The sequence below is a fragment of the Pollachius pollachius genome (assembly GCF_949987615.1).
Source record: "Pollachius pollachius genome assembly, chromosome: 20".
NCBI classification, from domain to species: Eukaryota; Metazoa; Chordata; class Actinopteri; order Gadiformes; family Gadidae; genus Pollachius; species Pollachius pollachius.
The window spans coordinates 6,359,161-6,375,080 of NC_136953.1; the positions used below are offsets into that span (position 1 = coordinate 6,359,161).

At 44.6% G+C, this 15,920-nt stretch overlaps 2 protein-coding genes across 2 annotated transcripts; one reads left to right on the forward strand and one right to left on the reverse strand.

The window, feature by feature from the left end:
- The first annotated feature begins 432 nt into the window (after positions 1 to 432).
- epdl1 (ependymin-like 1) lies at positions 433 to 3,423 on the forward strand. The gene is made up of 6 exons (XM_079757761.1): positions 433 to 601; positions 852 to 886; positions 998 to 1,132; positions 1,644 to 1,827; positions 2,600 to 2,687; positions 2,791 to 3,423. The coding sequence occupies exons 1-6, from the start codon at positions 535 to 537 to the stop codon at positions 2,909 to 2,911; spliced, it is 630 nt and encodes a 209-aa protein (XP_079613887.1). The 5' UTR covers positions 433 to 534; the 3' UTR covers positions 2,912 to 3,423.
- A 4,624-nt stretch (positions 3,424 to 8,047) lies between these two features.
- tmem185 (transmembrane protein 185) lies at positions 8,048 to 15,535 on the reverse strand. Its single transcript, XM_079758076.1, has 7 exons — positions 15,348 to 15,535; positions 13,803 to 13,979; positions 12,126 to 12,333; positions 11,265 to 11,348; positions 10,595 to 10,771; positions 10,159 to 10,282; positions 8,048 to 9,753 (listed from the first exon to the last, which is right to left on the reverse strand). The coding sequence occupies exons 1-7, from the start codon at positions 15,383 to 15,385 to the stop codon at positions 9,500 to 9,502; spliced, it is 1,062 nt and encodes a 353-aa protein (XP_079614202.1). The 5' UTR covers positions 15,386 to 15,535; the 3' UTR covers positions 8,048 to 9,499.
- Between the last annotated feature and the right edge of the window lie 385 nt (positions 15,536 to 15,920).

The following is a 15,920-nucleotide window of genomic DNA, read 5'->3' on the forward strand; positions in this document are numbered from 1 at the left end:
CATCGCGCTTATTGATAATACATGTACCAAATAATACAAAATAAAAATCCCATACTTTTCTGTGTACAACATACATGCTAAAACTAAAAGATAGAAAAATATGGGAATAGGTTTGCTGAATTATAATTGATGTATATTGTGTTATGTAGATTATACCAACATCAATATCAATGTTAAGATACTATATAATATAATTTCATCATCAGCTTGTCGAATTCATAGTCTGATAAGAGGACATTAGAAAAGGACTCCTCACAATTAATACACCAAATAATAAATCAAAGTCCCTTCTTGCACATGTCTCTCATCCCATAGTCCTTCTGGTGTCCACAATCTCCTACGTCACCTCATTATCCAAGATGGGGACTAGCAAGGTTACTAAGGAGGCGGGACCGAGCCTGGTGTTCTGCAGCAAGAACCTCCTCCAATAATGCCGGATGTGTGTTTCGAAACCTGGTGGGTCTCCAGGAGGGAATAAAAGCTTTCCATATCAACGCACTTGGTTTGTTGTCGAAAGTCGAAGGACCAGAAAGGATGCAAGCTCTGCTACTAACATGCCTGTTGGCAGTGGGTTGCCTGGCTCAAACACCTTACCGATGCAGTAAGTACTGTCAATTAGATAGAGTTTTAAATTAAATTGCCTGCGTCAACTGCTTTAAATGTCCATTACGATGCGTTAGACATGAGTTGTTGTTTTTGTAGTAGTAAACTGTGCATTATGTCCACTAGAGGATGCTATAGTCTCTTCTATATCGTAACCTTAATTATGTAAAAATGTTTTAATGTTGTACTGCTTTTGTTGGACAAGCTGCAATGCGATCTATTCAAATTGCATGTTGTTTTCTGAACAGAGAGTCCTCCCCTTCTAAGTGGAAGTGTGATGTTGGTAAGTTATCCTCCTTTTTTCTTCTACTGTTATTATGTCTTGCTTGGCCTTTATAAAAATCCCCCAGACGACTGAGTCCTGAGATAAAATACCCTCCTCTTCTCCCCCTAGACCTCTCAGAATGAAGCCATTTGGGAGTCTGCCAACTTCATTTACGATGCTTTGGACCAGCGGATCCGACTCCAGGAGTTTGGAGTCTTGAACAACAAGAGCTTCAACTTTGACGCCCTGTTGTTATACAGGGAGGTAGGTCAACGGCAAAGACAGGACAGGAAACAGACTGCTACACTGGGGGCCGGTGAAACAGTTGATCTCTGCCAAATGCAACCGAGATGGAATGACAGGGCACAGGTTGTTGATGTGTAAACCGGTTAAATGCAGAGTTTATATTTGTGTTGCCCAACCCCAGAGTCTAATCACTTGGACTCTAGCACCCTCCACATATTGTGGTTGACTACTTCTACTCCCATTTGGGACCGTGAGAAATAACCTAAATGGTTCATACGGAACTCAAGACAGATGGCGCTATTGAAGTGATCCCTATTATAAGTTAATACCTAAAATCGAACCAGTTCTAGCTCTTGAATGTAAATGTTACGAATAGGAAACCCCAGAGCGACGGCCTGTAACGTTTCTCTTCCAGCCCTTCGCATTAGACACGTGTATTATATTCCATGTATTATATTTCTTATCATTTTAAACCGAGCCGTCGTGTAACAGATGAACAAGTGGCCCTTGCATGTCGTCTGTCCTGCAGGGAGCCATGTTCTTCATAGACAAGAAGAGCCGCAACTGCACCAAGAGGGTCCTGAGGGGAGACTTCCAGCCCATGGAGGTCCCTAATGACGCCCAGCTCCTGGGCCAGGTGGTGTTGGGCAGCTCCTCGGGCCCTGGGGAGGGGCTCCTGGTCAACACCTGGGTGGGGGACAACCCTGGAACAGGTCAGAGGCGGACGGACACTTTTAAATCCTTTTCTTTTTGTTATTTGTCCTATTGTTTAATGTTGTAACTTTGATCTTCAGTCAGTCACAATCAGTGCCTCGAGTCCTGAATGAAAGGCACTGCGAAACCTGACTTTATATCATTAGGCTCTTCCATAATTGTATTATTACTATTGCTGTTACTCTCCGACCACTTCTTTCTGTCATACCCACATTTCCCATTTGGTATTATTAACATTTGATCATGCCTTGTCTGGCCATGTTTCTATTCACCTGTTGGCAGTAGCGTACCGTGAGGTTTTAAGTCAGGGCCTTTAGTAACGAACTCGTCAGATCTTTCCTTATGCCACTCCGCAACCAGATTGCACATCACACACATGACACAAAAACAAACAAAATAATATATATATATTATTAAGATTTTGACAGGGCCAGAAGAGAAGGCCCTGCTGGCCCTGGTGGCCCACCACTGCCTGTTGGTGGCTTGAACAGTATATCCTAATGTATTTCATCTAAAACTGTTTATCCTAATGGATTTCATCTGAAACAGTTGAACCTAATGTATTTCATCTAAAACAGTTTCACCTAATGCATTTAATCAAAAACAGTTTCACCTAATGTATTCAATCTAAAACAGTTGAACCTCATGTATTTAATCTAAAACAGTTTAACCTAATGTACTTAATCTAAAACAGTTTCACCTAATGTATTCAATCTAAAACAGTTTAACCTCACCCGTCCGGAGCCTAAACGGTTTCTGTTCCCCACGCAGGCAAGTACATGAGCACCGTCACGGAGTTCGGCTGCATTCCCGTCAGCACCGTGTACCACACCGACCAATACGGATGGCTCCAAGTCAGGTAGGTGCAGCGTACGGAGGCCACCTTCGACCACCACCCTAATGCGGACATGAAGGCAGTCACGAGGAGACCTCAATGTGCTTTTTTCCTTCTCTCCGTTTAGCTACTACAACAACCTCAGGGGGGTAGCCGACCCGTCAATGCTCAATCCGCCCGAATTCTGCAAGGGAGCCAAACTTGAGAGGGACAAGACACCAGTGAACTTCATCAATCTGTTCTTCTAGGAGGCAGCAAGGGCGCCCCCTCACCCACACAGAAGAGGGGAGAAGAGACAATCCGGCCTATGTGTGTTGTGTGTGTGTGGATATTAGATGAGATCTACGTAAGAATAAATATTAGAACTCAATAGGCCTGAGAGCCCTTATTGTAAGTTGCCTTGGATAAAAGAGTCTGCTAAATGCCTTTATGTTGAATATACTGCATTATATTTTGAATTGTAATCTGGTGCCTTAATTTTGCTTTCCTTTGCATAAATGAAGACATCTCCACCATAAATGGATGCAGGAAAGGCACACATTTGTGCAAAAAGGTTCACCAGAATGCAGGAAATGAATGGTTTGATGCTCCAAATTTCCTCAAGTGGCAAGTGCTAACCAAAAGTCTGACCTTTTGTAGGTCCTTTTCTATATCTAATCTATGTGCATTTATGTTAGAGGTATAATAAAGCATAATGCATTGCTTAAGAAAATAAATTCTGCTCCTGTTTTTCTGAATTAAAGACCTTATTATCTCAGAATTTCGAGAGAAGTTGTTTATGCTTTGGTTTTTCGGACATAATGAGATGCCTCAAAATGCAGCAGCTGTCATTCACTTAAGAGCTCGATTATATAGAATAAAACAGGCACCACCTGCAGAGTTTATATTTAAGACTTTGGGTGGTACTCCATCAGTGATGTTGATGATGTTATTAGTTTGTCCACTTCAGAAATGTGGGGTTGTTCAGACGGAAAGCCCCTCGAGATCTGCTGGACATTGGCGTTTCTCCAGGATCACTTGAACCAATAGGGCTTGCTTCACGGATATAAGATGATGCATCTGAAATCCATTCTCTTCTGTTACATGTGGTCAAGCAAACAGTTTGATATCATCATTTGACAAGTTAACTACTACCGCTGCTTATATCGACCCCGTACTTGAAATCACCTTTGGAGGGTTAACTGATTCGCTGCGTCCATAAATGCAGGTGAGTTTCTCGAACGATTCAGAAAGTCTGCCAGAGTTTCCACAAATGAATGTACACATGTGGAAAGTCTGCTTAACCAGTAGGCCCTAATAGTCTACGTGCGTTACACCCATACGGCCAGCAGGTGGCGATGAAGGACCTGTGTTCTGATTGAAGACCAGATTTGTAAACACCGTGTTCAGGTGCAAAATGGTGCCAATACTAGATGAGCCGTGGATGGTGGTTTTATGCGATCAAACAACACAACTCCGAAGACAGACACAACAAAGGTGACACATAATCTGTGGATGTAACCAGAAAAGTTAAATTTGTTCTTGATTGGTATGAATTGTAGTCACATAGTGTAGTGATATGGTTTGGACTTTGGAATGTTGGAGTCAGTGGAGTCCCAGCTTTCACGTGATGATTATGTAGATCAAATTACGTGAAAATAATTGCTATTGATGTGAATGTGCACATTTATGAAATACATAACTCTTGTTGTTGTTTTTGTTTGGGGTTGGAATTGTCTGTCGTTTAGCAAAACAATGTATGATGTTTGCTGGTGGTAAGTCACATGACTGCTTTGTCAAGTGTTGTTATTTCGCAAAATCGACATTAATTAAATATTTTTGGAAAAAGGATTTAGCAATCCTGTTTCTGTAGTTCAATTGTGTTCTTATTGTTCATGTGAATAGAGGCCTTTTAATTGAGTACTGGTCTGTACTTAAGATATGCCAAGTCATGTGAATTAATTTTATATAGTTCCAAGTGAGGAAGATTTTTGAAGTAGGTAATTGTATCTATGTCCAAGCTTCAAGTCCTGCTTATGACCTGTTTTCAACCACATACCTCATTGTTTGAATATAATATTAATTTATAGAATTTTTTTGCAGGTTCCCCCTTCTTGGTGACCGTGTGAGTGGGGACTCAAACCTGAGTCTACAGAGTGTTAACCAACAGCTCTTAACCCTAACACTTATATGGTTAGCATAATTTTGTTTGTTCGAGCAGTTCACCGCGAGATGCCACCCGAGGACAGGATAATAACAGAGGACCGTCGGCTATTTTTCTTCGGTTATTTTCATTCGAGAGCCAACAGAACTTATTTCCCCCCCACCCCCACTTCCCCTCACACCCACTCCCCCCCACCCTCCCCTGTCGGCGGCCTAGCACACACACACGATCAGCCCTGGACAAGTAAAAGCATCTGGTTTACCCCCCCCCCCCCCCCCCCCCCCCCCCCCATCCACATCCAGCACCACCCACCCAACACCCACTACACCTCCAAACGGATTACACACACAAACCACGGAGACCTCCCCCATGGTCCGGATGTTGGTCCAGCAGCAGATCCTGGTCCTGGCACAGGTGAGCTGTTTACAGGTTATCAGCATGAATTGCATGTGTCTTGGTGGTGCAGTGGTAAGACATAGTGATTCAAGTGCCTGATACCAGGGCGTCTATGGCGCAGTGGAGAGAGCTCTCGGTTAGGGTTCCCTGCATGTTATAGTTTTTAATTGAGTTTAAAACAGAGGGGGAGACTTAACTTCAACTAGACGAACTTCCTAGTAAACGTCCAAAAAAGTTGCAAGACCCTCTTAGTTGTAACACCCCCCCCAGCCCCCCGGAAGGGGGGGATGGAGGGGTTCTGCAGACACGTTGGGGGCCCTTTTGGGGGTACCCCCTTCTTGGTGGCCGTGTGAGCGGGGACTCGAACCTGAGTCTACAGAGTGTTAAACAACAGCCCTTAACCGCTGCACCACCAAGACGCCGACTAGGATGTTCAAAGGGTTGCACTTTTCACTGATAAGAGTGGAGGAGTAGGAGTTATAGAGAGAATAACAGAGTACTGCTGGCGGGTTCTACGCCGGCTATTTTTCTCTTCACGCACACACAAACCACGGAGACCTCCCCCATGGTCCAGACGTTCTTGTCACCTCGTGCTAGCAGCAGATCCTGGTCCGACCAGGTGTTTAGCCTTCATCTGCTCTATTAACCACAAGGCCCTGTTGGGGAACCCTGAAGAGCCCGGGGTTAGTTTAATCTATCGCCCCCTCAGCTGCTCGGACCAGGGCGGGAGCCATGCTAGATCATGGCTAGATTTTTTTTTTTTTCTGCAAATATATGTGTGTGTATCTGTCTGTGAGAGAGTGTACATACCGTACTCCTACTGTAATGGATGACCTGTAGAATATTAGCATCTGAATGAATCTGTTGTCATGGAAACCTATTTTTTATCTGACATGTATATTGGAGCAGGGGACCAGTTCATATCCACTGTCTCGGTAACATAGTCCAGAGATTCTCTGCTCCATAATGTCATTACCTTTTCTGTTTAATCCTAAAGGTATGTAATGTCCTATTTAACCTCTGATCATGCCATCAACTATGTCTCTCTGTGGTGCACATGAGAGAGTTGTTTATAGGTTACCAGTCAGAGAGAAGCAAGTTCCAGTCCCTATGATGTTGATCTTCCTATTTGTGTCAGAACCATTTGTTTTCATGGCAGAATTCACCACTTATCACCAAAAGAAGTTTTATTACTATGTAAGTGATATGCTCTATTTGCTAATGTGTTCAAGACCATGATTCAACTCTTGCTTATGTTGGTTGTTTTTCACAGATGTAGACATTATGTGACTACAATATGATAATATTAGCATCATTAGCAAGTATGTTAGTTCCACAGTAGTAAAACCTGCATTATTGCAGTGGCTGGAGCTAGGTATTCAAGTCCTATACATGTTGTGCAGTTTTTTTTTTTATGACATTATGTAACTATAATCCTAAACATAAACTCTGTCCATGAATTGCATGAGTGTTTGTGCTGCAGTGGCAAGATATAATGATTGTAGAACCTGATATGTTATCAAACATTATTTTAGACTGTTTCAATATGTACATCAATGGCACATGGGAAAATACTCAGTTATCAGCACTGAGGTTTTGTGTTTAAGTTTCACTGACATTCTTCATTATGAAAAATGAGATGTTTTCTAAACAAATTTACTTTCTTTGAATTTAAATTCCATCCTTGAACATTGCCATACACTGTGGTTCAGTGGGTAGTACAATCAGTTATCAGGACCAGAGTTCCTAGTTGAAGTCCCTGCATAATATACTTCTTAAATGAGTTTAAAACAGAGGGGGAGAACTAGACAAACTAGACAAACTTTATTGATTACTTTCATTGATTCATAAGATTGTGCAAAAAAGTTGCATAACCCTCTTAGTTGTAACACCCCCCCCAGCCCCCTGGAAGGGGGGGGTGGGGGGTGGGGGGGTTCTGCACACACGTTGGGGGCCCTTTTGGGGGTACCCCCTTCTTGGTGGCCGTGTGAGCGGGGACTCGAACCTGAGTCTACAGGGTGTTAACCAACAGCCCTTAACCGCTGCACCACCAAGAACGCCTACTAGGAAGTGCTCGGAAGTTGTACTTGGCTTTGCAATTCACATGATGCAGAAGTAAGATGTATCCATTAAAGTACCTTTTGGGCGTTCCCCCTTCTTGGTGACTCAAACCTGAGTCTACAGAGTGTTAACCAACAGCTCTTAACCACTGCACCACCAAGACGCCAACCACAACATTTTTGGCGGTTATACTTGACTTTACCATTCACACGATAGAGATATAAGATGTATCCTTTAAGGTACCTTTTGGGTGTTCCGCCTTCTTGATGACCGTTTGAGCGGCGACTCGAACCTGAGTCTACAGAGTGTTAACCAACAGCTCTTAACCACTGCACCACCAAGACGCTGATCTGAACATTTTTGGGGGTTATACTTGACTTTACCATTCACACGATAGAGAAATAAGATGTATCCATTAAGGTAACTTTTGGGCGTTCCCCCTTCTTGGTGACCGTGTGCAGGGAGACTCAAACCTGATTCTACAGAGTGTTAACCAACAGCTCTTAAACACTGCACCACCAAGACGCCAACTAGAACATTTTTGGCGGTTATACTTGACTTTACCATTCACACGATAGAGAAATAAGATGTATCCATTAAAGTACTTTTTGGGGGTTCCCCCTTCTTGGTGACCGCCGACTCGAACCTGAGCCTACAGAGCGTTAACCAACAGCTCTTAACCACTGCACCACCAAGACACCGAAAAGAACATTTTTGGCGGTTATACTTGACTTTACCAATCACACGATAAGAGAAATAAGATGTATCCATTAAAGCACCTTTTGGGGGTTCCCCCTTCTTGGTGACCGTGTGAAGGGAGACTCGAAACTGAGTCTACAGAGTGTTAACCAACAGCCCTTCTGGTGCAGCCCCACTGCACCACAGAAATAAGAAAAAAGAGGCTTCAATTGAAGCTCATCCACAGGACTTGAGCCCCGGTCTCAAGCGCAGCAGCCAACCACTCGCTCTGCTTCCCCACGGAGGCTGGGGCACTGATAGGGTTGTTATATATGACAATACAATAGAAATTATATCATTGGATTTCAAAGTTACATTATGGTTGAAGGGAAACAAAAATTTCTGGCACATATTCATTTAATTTGGTGAAAAACAGTTTCCAAATACCCTAAAGTTGTTGTACGTTTCTATGAGCATTTGTGTTGTATAAGGTATAAATAAAATGACTACCATATTTGATTTGAAATTTCCGTTATTACAGCCAAACCATATAAAATAAATAATCTGCCAATATATAACAAATACATGTTCATATATGATCCGTATATGGTTCATATATAGAGTTAGACTTGTTTTATTGCCATTCAATAAGTGCACCAGTGCACATATTAAACGAAATTTCGTTACCTTGGCTCACGGTGGAGTGGACACAGAATATAAAAAGATGGCATGAAGTCAAAAAGGTTAAAATACTAAGACTGTTCAGTGACCTCTACAACAATGGTGCTCATCATTGAGGCATAAAACTAAATTGCCTTGTTATTAAGAAAAGTTTCATTGCACTTGGTCTTCAATTACAGATTTTAACAAATTGTAACCGAGGCCTTTATTAAGGTTTAAAAAAAACAAAGGGTTGTAACAGTGTATTTACAATGGAAAAGTAACAGTTGAAGCTTCTTTGGGTGACATTTTAACTGAAAATATAAATTACTTGACTGGGTTAAAGAAAACTAACAACTGTCACACACATAGCTGTTGTTCTATTGGCTGCAAATCAGAGCGACTGTGTGTGACTGTGCGGTATGATAGAGGTGTTTACTCAGACACACGGGACTAACGGGAAAGGAAAGAATAACATGAAAGATATATTAATAATGTTGAAGTAACGTTTACAGTTGGCACATTACTAAACTCAGTGTGGTCCCCTGCTCAGATTATTATGGTATGTACACACTCTCTTACAGCTACAGCCCTCTTGGAAGGGGCCTCTCACAAAGTGCCATTTTTGGGTCTTTCATGGGGCTTTTATTCTTCGTTGTGTCCTGAATCCATCGGTTACAGAAGATACTGGAAGTTTCTTCCAGTGGTCCACGAGGACGGGGGAATGAGCGCCAACAGCTCCGGATCAGTATAACCACGTACAACGAGTATAGGACGCACGCACGTCCCTATAGTCCTTATAGTTCTTCACGCTCCCGTTTAATAGGTGTCCCTCACTTCAGGTTCTCAACAAGTCGGGAAAAACTGACGCTCCTGTCCTCCATTTTGGATCGGCGCCCTAGTCGGGCATGTCGATGCAGAGCTTGGGCGGCGGGACGAAGTACTTCCCGGGGCTCTGCGTGATGACCACGCCCGTCTTCTTGTGGAAGATGGGCGCCATCTTGGGCGCCGGCGGCTCCGGCGCGACGGGCACGTCCTCCTCGAGGTCCTCGCTGCCCCGCTGGAGGTCGTACGACACGTTGCCATACTCCCGCAGGAAGGGGAGGAGCTCCAGCAGGAAATGGCAGAAGTCCTTGCGGATGCCGAACCACCCTGTGGACAAGCGTATCAGGTCAATCCGTTGTTTTTATGAATAAGGTTAGTATTCTACTAGAGGCTTCTCTCCTTGTTCAGTTAGACTTAGAGTTAAGGTATTAGGCTTGAGGGCTTTGAACCCAGATCCTTTCGACTGGGAGTAAAAATGACCTTAACCAAGACTTCCGTACTCCCAGTTGAAGGCCACTTTCACCAGCAACAGGGCTGGTTTCAATGCAAAGTAAGACACACAGGTTGTGGGAGCAGGAAGGGTTTACCCAGGGCAAGCAGTGTTATTTTCCCACCAGGTGCAATGCTGTGATGTCACAAAAGGGCTAATGGCCCTAAAGTGTTGACGTGTGGATTAGCAAGGTGCTCGGGAACACTCAGACTCAATGTGGTGGCGCGGGCGCGCTGCCTTACAGTGGTTGCCTCCCTTGTGTCCGAAGGTGGTGGCCATGAGGGTGAGCAAGGAGAGCCAGAGCGGGACGAAGACGCACACGAAGCTCAGGCTGTTGTGGCCGTCCAGCTTGTGGACCAGCAGGATCTGGAGAGAGAGGAGCGCACCCTGCTGAGCTCATACTGGTGGTGGATGCAGAGGGAGAGAGGAGGCAGGCCGGAGGGGTGTAGAGAGAAGTGAGGAGGGAGAGAGGTGAGGGGGAGAGAGAGAAAAGGGGGAGGCATCAATAGAAGTGAGGGGGAGAGAGAGAAAAGGGACAGGCATCAATAGAAGTGAGGGGGAGAGAGAAAACGGGGAGGCATCAATAGAAGTGAGGGGGAGAGAGAGAAAAGGGGGAGGCATCAATAGAAGTGAGGGGGAGAGAGAAAGGGGGAGGGAGAGGTGACTGTGCTAGCTTACCTCGAAGGTGAGCAGTGGCACCACAATGGTCATCCAGCTGATCGCCATGGTGATGTGTGTGCGGCGTTGCTCGGCGATAATGTCGATGGAGCGCAGGAAGAGCACAGACCAGATGATGTAGTAGAGGACCACCAGGCACAGGAAGGACATGAGTATCCACAGGGGGACACACACCACCTGCAATACACACACACACACACACACACACACACACACACACACACACACACACACACACACACACACACATTTACCCCAATGTAATAAGAGCAATAACAAGTGGATGCTGGGTAATTCTAGAATGAATCGTCAGGAAGTGCCTCACTGGCACTGTTTGACACAGAATGCTATTATAATGGTGAAAAAGCAGGAAACGAGGGAGGCTTGTCATGTGCATGACACCCTTCTACTATAGCATTATTTATTTACCACCCGGTGTTCTAAAATCTATTCAAGAGCCGAGCAACATCAAAAATGGGAGGGTCCAACATACATTTGTTGTGGACCCTCGCCTTTTTGAAGTGTGTTTGTTAGTGTGTGTGTGTGTGTGTGTGTGTGTGTGTGTGTGTGTGTGTGTGTGTGTGTGTGTGTGTGTGTGTGTGTGTGTGTGTGTGTGTGTGTGTGTGTGTGTGTGTGTGTGTGTGTGTGTGTGTGTGTCTCTCTCTCTTACCAGCCAGGGCCAGTTGATGATCTTGTCCAGCTTGAGGGCGATGAAGATGAACTGCAGGATGTTGACTGAGCAGAGCACCTCCAGCTGAGAGAGACAGATCGTTAGGGGAGGTGGTAGAGTAGGGGAGGTAAGGTTAGGGTGTGGGGAGAGAGAGAGGGAGGTTAGGGTGGGGAGAGAGAGAGAGAGAGAGAGGTAGGTCAGGGTGTGGGGAGAGAGAGAGGGAGGTTAGGGTGGGGAGAGAGAGGGAGGTTAGGGTGAGGAGAGAGAGAGGGAGGTTAGGGTGAGGAGAGAGAGAGAGAGGGAGGTAGGTTAGGGTGTGGGGAGAGAGAGAGAGGGAGGTTAGGGTGGGGAGAGAGGGAGGTTAGGGTGGGGAGAGAGAGAGAGGGAGGTTAGGGTGGGGAGAGAGAGAGGTTAGGGTGAGGGGAGAGAGAGAGGGAGGTAGGTTAGGGTGGGGAGAGAGAGAGAGGGAGGTTAGGGTGAGGAGAGAGAGAGAGAGAGGTTAGGGTGAGGGGAGAGAGAGAGGGAGGTAGGTTAGGGTGGGGAGAGAGAGAGAGGTAGGTTAGGGTGAGGAGAGAGAGAGAGGGAGGTAGGTTAGGGTGGGGAGAGAGAGAGAGGTAGGTTAGGGTGGGGAGAGAGAGAGAGGGAGGTTAGGGTGAAGAGAGAGAGAGAGGAAGGTAAGGGTGGGGAGAGAGAGAGAGGTAGGTTAGGGTGGGGAGAGAGAGAGGGAGGTTAGGGTGAAGAGAGAGAGAGAGAGAGAGGGAGGTTAGGGTGGGGAGAGAGAGAGAGGTAGGTAAGTGTGCGGGGGGGGGGGAGAGAGAGGTAGGCTAGGCTGGGTACAGGGGCCGCGGGTGTAACTCGTACCTCCAAGGAGCGGTCGTGTCTGAAGCCCCAGACGCAGGCGGCCACGGACACAGGGGAGACGAAGAACAGCGGCATGAAGACGAGCAGCCAGAAGTAGGCTCCCCTGGCCACGCGGTCGCACACCAGCACCTCAAACATCAGCAGCAGCACGTGGAGACCCACGGCGATCAGCATGGCCTTGAACTCCACACACGTCTCCCCCTCCGCCCTGCACAACGGCACCGGGGTTCATAAGCAAGCATACCCCCCCTCACTCACAACGTCATACACACTAGGGATGCAAGACGTCACCAAACAATTGTGACCGGATTCAGGGTCAAAATCGAAGCTCGTTTGTAGTGCGTTCTTTTTTGCGCACTTAAGTCGTGTCTAGACAGTAAACATAAACCGCTGGCATGACTCAGCTCCACACATGCACACACGCCGCGGTGTTAAATATAAATGTCCGAGAAGCTTAACGCTCTGACGGACGCGCCTCATATAGCCTAGTGAAGAGAAGCATGCGCGGTCGATTCGCCAAAATAGCCTATGTATTTAGAGGATTCAATTAGGACGAGTTTCTTTCTTTTAATAGTGTAAAATAGTGTAGCGAATGGCAGTTTGCGGATGAGGGGGATTACGACAGGTGGGTCTGCATTGTTTAAAACATTTTCAATTTTCATTTTCCATGGTGACTTTGACAAATACCCAAAAAGAAACGCAATGAACAATAACATTTTGCAGTAGTTTAACATTTGCAGACTAAATAACTAAATACAATTCATAAATAGAACCTCGTCACATGGCTACTCGATGCGGTCACAGACTTTTAGTCTGTACCTACTGGCACCCAACACAATACAGGCCAGTACATGCACAGTGGTCGTTGGAAAGGGAGAGGTGAGAATTCAGTTGGTCGCAATATGCAAGAGCCACCTACATTTTACACACTGGACCTTTAAGTAACTTTGTTTGTATGACACTTGGATAACTTGATGACCATCATTGGATGTGCTTTTTCATGTCACGACTGTATGTAAATACTTAATTGAGTTGGGCATCTAAACACACTTCTTGAATAATAGAAATGTTATTCAAGAAGTGCTATCTAATAAGCCTGTTCAACCAACATGAGAAACCTGCCATCTTTGTCAACTCAATTCACTCATTTAAAGAGCACCTATTATGCTTTTTCGGGCCGGAGAAGGACGAAGCCGAGTGTTGACAGAATGCTGAAAGCGCCCAGATGAGAGGAAGAGTTTCCCGAAAATCTACATTGTTTTTTGTGCTGTGATTCGTGTCAGGTTTCTCTATAGGAAATACTGATAGAAATTAAGACCAGAAAAGTAGTATAATAGGAGATCTTTAACGTTTAAACAGTAACATATGGGTTTAATAGAGCACTGGTTTTCATACTTTGGGTCGCTGTCCATAAGTGGCCAAAATAATAATAATTTTTCAGCCACATATGCCTAAATCCTGTATGTTCTCATCTGGGATAATAATAAAAGCCCATCTTATCGTATCTCTTGTCTGTTTCATTTGATCATTAGTATGTTTGAAAAGGGGACTACTGCATAAATGAATATACATAGATGGCAGCGCCAATGTATAAATATTTGGTAGACAAAAGTAGCTCCACATACAAGGCTTGAACAAGGCTCGATGCCCTACCGCATCGCGGCTGGGCGTGCTCACCTGTACTGGGGGTTGTGGGCCCAGACGGCCGTCCCTACAGAGGCCCCGATGATCACCAGGAGCTTCCATATCCATATCGGCGTGAACACGGCCCAGTAGCTCCAGTGGATGACCCCGTCCAGACGCAACGCCAGCAGCACCGAGAACAGCAGCAGACACGAGTAGATCAGGAACTTACTGCAGAACAACGAGAAGAGTATATCAGGCTCTGACACGGAAGAGACATTGACGACATCTGAGATTGCGTTGGTAGCACGGTAATAGCACGTTCATTTTTCCAGTTCATGTCCTTAAGGAGCAGGTTGAGGTTAGGGTGCCTCTTTTTGGTTGGATTCCAGAAACGTTCGACTGAGAGTGAAACACCATCACCTACACTTACCTTTCTCTACTTACATACAGAGCGGGGGCTCAATATTATATTCTGTGCTTACGTCTATATTTATAACTGAACAGTTTAAATGAAAAGTGTATGGCTGTATTACAATATCTGCATCAACGGCAAAGTAACATTTCCAATGATACCACTGTCATGAATGTGGACACCACAGGAGGTGAGTTATAAGGTCATACATTAAGATAGAGTCATGCAATTTATTGACCCTCCAAAAGGGGGTGGTAGCTAAGAGAATAAGCAGCAGGTATGAGTTATGGCAGCTGGCTCAAGGATGTCTTCAAGTAGACAGCCCAGAAACGTTGGGCTGAGAGTCACACCTGATAACCATTTGACCACTATTACCCCACTATTACCACGATTTCCATGCTCGCATGAACATTTTGCATGCGCCATTATCCAAAGCGACTGAGCCCGTGTACAATCAGAGCTTACAAAGCAACATTGAGGTAGATACGAAAGTGAAAAAACAACGGGAAAGAGTTCAGAGTCGCCATCAAAAACGTAGAGTTGTCATAGATCACATATAACCAAAACAATACCGGTGCCTTATGTAGGACATGTTGTCATGACATCGCCTTATGTGATTTACATTTAGCCTAAACATTGATTCAATAATTCAATGTTTCGGCTGTGTAACCCACCCAGTTGAGGCATCATGCCCTTGGACTCATATTAATTATTACTTTATTATGCTTTTTTCCTTTGGATATAAGCCAGTAGGTACCACGTACTAAATAGAGGATGCCTAACGTCACATTTATACCAACTGCATGTCATTTTAAAGACATGTATACACACAGTGGTCATATGTCAATGACATAAGAGTGTTTTTTTTCTCTAATTATTATATTATTCTCTATTGAGCAAAGTTAAACAGGGAAAGATGTGTATTAACTTGATCCAGCTATCCACATAAACGTGTCTTGTTAAGGAAACTTTACAGACCATTGTCTCGAGAAAGGAGTTTCGTTTAAACAAAAAAGGAAAGCTGATGTGATTGTCTAGATGCCATCTGTCACAACGCCCATACATACATGCTAACAACACGGTAGCTAGGCTAACAAGCTAGCTTGTGATTAAGGAGTGAGCGATGCCTAAACGTTCCCCGGTTACACAGGAGCTAGGCTAAACGCTGCTTTGCTTGCTCCCACCTCGGGTTGAAATCCTGGAACAGCCCTCTCAGATTCATGGCCGAACTGTAAAGTCCTCGACGATATCCTTATACTAAATCCATTTACTCCTCGGCCGGTTAGCTGTCGTTGTTATTGTCGATTTTCGTACATTTTTGTGTTAGGTTTACAACGACGTCCAGCTAGCCCAACTAGCCCGTTTGTTTTGCTTCCTGTGCAGCGCCGCACAAATCTCATCTCGCACTGCCTTCAGGGTCTACTCTCGCGGGAACTTTCTTCGTGGTTTGGCAGTTTATGGATCGCTGTTAAATTGTATTATAATGTTGTTTTAACATTATATTTTGAGTACAACTAAGCCATGGTCCTGTAAACTAAATTCCTAATAGGGGTTAATTGCGTGTCTATTAAATAGGTTTCACTGTCAATTTGTTATCACGTATGTTTGCATTGTTTGTATTCTTAAAACCTTGTAGTTCTAGATTCATAACTGGAAGTATTACTGCCGTATCACACATGCATACTTGATAATGAAGTATACACATAGGCTACTAGTTTTATTAATCAATATATAAATCAACTCCATGAAGGATAAAT

Excerpts from the sequence above, each read along its gene's own strand:
- tmem185 (XM_079758076.1), bottom strand. The coding sequence starts at position 15,385 with ATGAATCTGAGAGGGCTGTTCCAGGATTTCAACCCGAG. Across the intron at positions 13,980-15,347 it reads TTCCAGGATTTCAACCCGAG|TAAGTTCCTGATCTACTCGT; the intron begins GTGGGAGCAAGC and ends GTTGTTCTGCAG. Across the intron at positions 9,754-10,158 it reads ACACAAGGGAGGCAACCACT|GGTGGTTCGGCATCCGCAAG; the intron begins GTAAGGCAGCGC and ends GCTTGTCCACAG.
- epdl1 (XM_079757761.1), top strand. The coding sequence starts at position 535 with ATGCAAGCTCTGCTACTAACATGCCTGTTGGCAGTGGGTTGCCTGGCT. Across the intron at positions 602-851 it reads TCAAACACCTTACCGATGCA|AGAGTCCTCCCCTTCTAAGT; the intron begins GTAAGTACTGTC and ends TTTTCTGAACAG. Across the intron at positions 1,828-2,599 it reads GGGGGACAACCCTGGAACAG|GCAAGTACATGAGCACCGTC; the intron begins GTCAGAGGCGGA and ends TTCCCCACGCAG.